This window comes from Nematolebias whitei, chromosome 14, assembly GCF_014905685.2.
Source record: "Nematolebias whitei isolate Nwh7 chromosome 14, NemWhi1, whole genome shotgun sequence".
NCBI lineage: Eukaryota > Metazoa > Chordata > Actinopteri > Cyprinodontiformes > Rivulidae > Nematolebias > Nematolebias whitei.
In genome coordinates this window covers 21737737-21743198 of record NC_056511.1, presented here as the reverse complement: position 1 = coordinate 21743198, position 5462 = coordinate 21737737, and the positions used below count along the sequence as shown (strand labels likewise).

General features: G+C 41.9%; 1 protein-coding gene across 1 annotated transcript in view; it reads right to left on the bottom strand.

The window, feature by feature from the left end:
- Positions 1 to 661: 661 nt before the first annotated feature.
- Positions 662 to 5462, bottom strand: part of slc43a2b (solute carrier family 43 member 2b) — a 17358-nt gene continuing 12557 nt past the window's right edge. Inside the window, exons 9-14 of the mRNA XM_037687991.1 lie at positions 5018 to 5161; positions 4260 to 4392; positions 3899 to 4025; positions 2264 to 2337; positions 2013 to 2136; positions 662 to 1936 (exon numbers count right to left, since the gene is read on the bottom strand). Of these exons, the coding sequence (XP_037543919.1) occupies positions 1775 to 1936; positions 2013 to 2136; positions 2264 to 2337; positions 3899 to 4025; positions 4260 to 4392; positions 5018 to 5161 (764 nt within the window). The 3' untranslated portion in view covers positions 662 to 1774. The remainder of the gene's footprint in view (positions 1937 to 2012; positions 2137 to 2263; positions 2338 to 3898; positions 4026 to 4259; positions 4393 to 5017; positions 5162 to 5462) is intronic.

The window sequence follows — 5462 nt, the reverse complement described above, 5'->3', positions numbered from 1 at the left end:
AATTGGCTTTTATGTTTGTGAATGTTCCTGTAAAGTGCCCTAAGACAACTTTGTTGTGATTTGGCGCTAAATAAATACACTGAATTGAATTTAATTGAAAGTATTTTCAGAGTTGTTGAAGATGATTTTTGCACATAAAATCAGCGCAGTTGCTCAGAACTGTATTCTGTTTTGTTGCATTTTGAGTTTATTGTCTGAAGACATAGGCAGCACGGTGGCACAACTGGTAGAGCTGCTGCCTCTCAGCGAGCAGGTTCTTGGTTCAAACCCCGGTCCAGGGGCCTTTCTGGGTGGAGTTTGCATGTTCTCTCCGTGCATGCGTGGGTTTTCTCCGGGTACTCTGGTTTCCTCCCACAGACCAAAAACATGCATGTTAGGCTGATTGGTAACTCTAAATTGTCCCTAGGTGTGAGTGAGAGAGTGAATGGTTGTTTGTGACATGGGCACCAGCGACCCCCGTGACCCAAAATGGAATAAGCGGGTAAAGATAATGGATGGATGGATGGTTGTCTGAAGACATTTCTGTGCCTGAAAGGCTGTAATGTACACTGCCCTCTGCTGGTTGGCTGCTGAACTACTCAAAATATTTTTAAAAATCATGTTAGGCTGATAGATTACTAAAAAACACACAGGGATATAACAGATATGACAGTGCTCAGCAGTGGAAAAAAAGCAAAACTTTTATTATTAATCTCACAAACTCTTCCACATTGAACATAGACACCACTTTATTCTTAGCGACAGTAAAAGAGCTTCTGACCACACAAAACAGTACAGGACAAGACATCTGCTGCACAGTTTGAACACACCAAGAAATGTATGATGGAAGAGCAAAATGAATACATTTCTGACCATTAAAGGTAAAGAGCAGCGTTAGGAGAACGTGCCAGCATGAACTGAGCTCGTGCAGAAAAGGTGGTAAAAGTGCTGTTTTTCTCTTTACGATCAGCTGGCAGACGAACTGGAGGAACAACTGACTCAAGCGAACGCATCTGAATGATAAGATAAAATAAATACAGTTTGCACCAAACAATCCAAGGGGAGGCTATAGTTTTACTGATGTTGAATGGTCACTTCTGCACAAAAGTACATTCAAAAGGCACCTTTGTTAAGTGTAAATCTCTATAGAATAAAATAAAAATAAATACTCTAAACACACATTGACAGTTACTTTTTAGCAAAATAAGCTAGTTTGTCTAATGGTTTTGAACACAAATACTGACAATTGTCCAGTAAAATAGAAATACTTCAAATCTTCAGTGTCCTCAGATGTTAGCCTGGCAACAGATCCACGATCGGGCTGTTCTGCTCGTCTGAGAAACATCAGCAACAGGTTTCTACTCCCAACACCATTTTAACATTTAACATTTAACATTTCAGGCTGGTTAGTGCTTTTGCAGGCCGGACATGCAACAGTTTTCTGCTCGTTTGGACCAAGAGGGAGCAGTCTAAATGCTGGAAAGAAGGGAAGGAGTAACAAAGAGTTCAAAGGATTTGGGGGAATACAGACGGCTGCTGCCGCTTTCCTTTCACAGTTTTTCCTCTTTTGCTCTTTACTTCCTTCATGCTTCAAATCTCCAACTGTTCATTCTTTGGGACAACTTTCACGTTTCAGTAGTTTTCCTACTTTAAAATTTCCAAATATGGAAGTTGTGTGACGGATGGTTTATTTAAGGTGGGCCTTTTTATGGATTCATTTCTGATGCTTGTACTATCAGCGTGCCCATTTTTCTCAGCATCTTCTTGTGTTTCTGTTCTCCGTTTCCTCCGTCCACTAAACGAAGGCTTCTGGGATGTCGGAGCCGTTGATTTTGATGTACACCTTGGCGTTTTCAGCTTTCTGCAGTTGCTGTCGATGAAGCGTCCGTCTATAGCAGATCAAGTAGAGAGGCAGCAAGAAGCCCAGCATACTGAGAGCAAAGAGCCCGATGTTAACCTGGAGGATGACACTAGCATTAGACAAACCAGAGGGCTGCATGTTTTACTCTGTGTGTGTGGGTTTATGTCCTCACCCAGAATGGATCTCCTCCCAGAGGTCCCATCATGGCCAAAAACAGGGGTTGCTGCAGGAGAGCAAAAACTGCACTGACCAGAGACTGCATCCCAGTCAAACTGCCAAACTGTGAAGATGGATATCTGAGGAGGAAGAGGAGAAACGTTAAGGGGAAGTCTGAAGGTGTCTCCACATCCAGCATGCCCAGACTACAACAGTACTGAGTCAACCACAGATTCAAAATGAGGTTAGAGGAGCGTTGTCACTCACACAGCAGCATAAAGACCTCCGACTGCAGAGTGGATGAATCCTCTCACCACGGTGTGTAGGATGAAAGACACAATCTGAGCTCACATGAAAACAGAACAAGGCACAACTTTAATTTAGAACAGAACATCCTTAAACAGAAAACTAACAAAAAAAAGTTCAGTTTATTTAGAAATGGGGTTCAGCGGAAGGGACAGAAAAAGTTTTACTTGCTGTGAAAAGCTTTACAACAACTTCACTTTCAAATATCCTGATGCATGTTCAATAATCCAGGTAGAGGATAAAGAAAAAAAATTTAAAATGTTTCATCTTTTATCCAAAAGACTTTGTCTGTCTAAGGAGCTGCAATAAACTCAGTCTTATAAATAGCTCCTTCTCTTAGCCCTCTGTGAATAGCAAGCGGCCATCAGGGCACTACCGTTCGTTCGTTAGGCTGATGGTCCTCCTTCATCATGTGAACAGCTAGTTCTGGATGTCAACAGCAAACTGGTTGATCCACTATGAGAAAGTGCTATTTATAAGACTGAGTTTATTACAGCTCCTCAGACTGAAGAAGTCTTTTCAATAAAATGTGAAACGTTTCAACAATTTAAAATTTTTAATCCGTCCAGGAGACCTGACTTAACTGTGTTAGACTCACTTTCAAAGATTTTGAACCATTTCATGCAAATTCTGTTTTACAAATCTTGACATGACCGTGGATTTTGAATTGCACGTTATTCCGGCATAAATATTTCTATATTCCTGCCATAAGGGCCTCGAGCTGCACCAGAAGTGCTACAGCTAGCTGCTGTTTGAACTTGCAAAAACGAAGAATTCTACGTGAGCAGCTGTGTAATGTGAAAATGGCCGCGATGTGGCGTTTGATATTACAGCGTTTGCATGAAACCCCATGATGTTTGTGGGACTAGAGTTGATCTTGACCCCACACAGACTAGCCTTTAGCTTATCAGTGCATTCAGAACTGTATATTTTGTCAAACTTTGACCACCCCCAAAACTATCTACAACATGTAAGATATTAACTGTTCACCCCACATTGCCTGTCTTGCAGAGTCAGGCTGCTCGTTTTGTCATAATTTGTCCTTTTTGTCTGTTTTCTTTGTGTTTATCTGGTCTTTATTTCCTTTCCTGATCCTTGTCCGTGTCTCCCTCTTGTGGTCTGTCCCAGCTGTTTGTCATTTGTCTGTTGTTAGTGTGTGTATATAAGTCTGCTCTCCTGTTCCTTGTTGTTTGGGCATTGTCTCATGAAGGCTCCATGTTCCTGTTACCTGTTCTGCACCACGTCCTGTTTCCTCTCACGGTTCATGTAAGTTGTTGCTGCCATGTCAGCCCTTTTGTTTATTTTTATTAAATAACTTTTACTTTTAAACTTGAGTCCTCTGAATCCTCCCTGCATTTTGGGATCAACCACCATTAGATAGTTACACATTTCCTATTTTTCTGCCACATTAACTAAGGAAACATGTCAGATGAGGATGCTATCACTCCTGTCAGTAAACCTGTAATTCACTTGTTTCACACTGACTGCAGAAAGTCAGAAACTCTGTTTCCAGTTCAACACGGCTCTGCATTTAAAAAGTAAAATCTTCATACATTAACAACGACAAACAGTCAGTGGAGACGGCTTGCTGTTCACCTGTAGCGGCAGGTTGGGTATCAAGCAGGTGATTCCAAATCCCACCAGCAGCAGGTTTGTGAGGACGAACGCTCGCAGGGCGTTGGTCACCTTCTGGGTCTTTCTGTCTCTGCGCTTTGTTTCCCCCCTTGTAGGTAAAAAGAGACGCAGAACGAGGTCAGATACAACATTTCAGGAAATATAAACCTGTAAAAGTGTTCATTTCTAGTTGAGCTGTACTCTGGGATGATCAAAACTACAGTTGGGCTTGCAGGTGTCCAGCTAATGAAGACCAAGCATCAGAAAGACCAGCGTTCATCTTCAGAGTCTTCACTGGTTCTGACAGAGTTTTAGGTTGTCACTTGAAAACAGTCTGACTCACTTGCTGAAGGGCTCCTTGTCGTCTTCGCCATCATCACAGTCCTTCAATTTCCAGTCCATGATCTGACCAATCACAGGGGTGGTCATCAGGCAAAGCAGCTGCAGCACGCCGAAAATGGAGGAGTAGAGACTCACTGAAGAGCAGAACGAGGACAAGACAGCGTATTACGACATAGGGAAGACAATGGCGGACTGTTTGTGTAAAAGCAAGACTGTCTTGGTGTTTAAAAGGGTGACAGAGTAGACAGAGGTCTCCCAGCTGGTTAATTCGTCAGTCCAGTTAATAATTAGTCCCAGGCATTAGAGCCATATTGAGTGGAACAACAAGGTTGTCCAAAAGTCAATACGACACCATTAAGAGGAGCGTTTATGGCTCAGAGGAAAAGGGCATCATGTGAGACGGCTCATGAAGTTTGCTCAGCTAATTCTGAGCAGCAGAGGTAGTTAATGAATAAACTAACGTTACCTGGAGCTGAATGACAGCTGAAGGACTGGGTTAGTACAGAGCCAAGCCATCTGAGCTGGCGTGTAAAATAGAACAAGGCAGGAAGTGTGTCTACAAAGCTAAAATCTGTTTGTTTGTGACTGGCTATGGGAAAACAACTACAGATCAAACTGGAAGCTCTTACCAACTTCTATCCTTTCAGCTGAAAATTGAATTGAATCAAGTTTAGCTGCTTTGAAGACGTCGTTACCACAGTTTAAAGAGCAAACAGCCTCAGTGATAAAATGTTTTAAAGTAAATGCAGACAAAGCCACCTGTACTGAGGTCTCCGTCACAGAGAGACTCCAGGACACTGTTCATGGCTCCCATGTAGAAGAGCAGGCGAAGCTGAGTGATGCACATGGTCAGAGCGCTGAGCAGGAAGATCGGGCTCATGATGCTCTTCAGGAAGGACTCAGCTGCGGGGGACAAAAGGAGAACATGTTCAAATAAACCAGAGATTATTTGGTTGAGGAGTGCAACGTTAAATAAGGATTTTAGCTTCAAGTACAAAAATTAATGTTTAAAAAAGATTCAGCCACAGATGACAGTGATCTTTATGAAGACCAAGTCAATGAGTTGGTTTTCTTGTTGCTATATTTTTCCACAAACTTCATAAAGTGGCTTGAACTTTTTCTGATGCCCCTATACTGTATGTATATATATATATAAAGAAAATATATAAAAGAAGTATGCACTTGTACTAATATACATGTATAT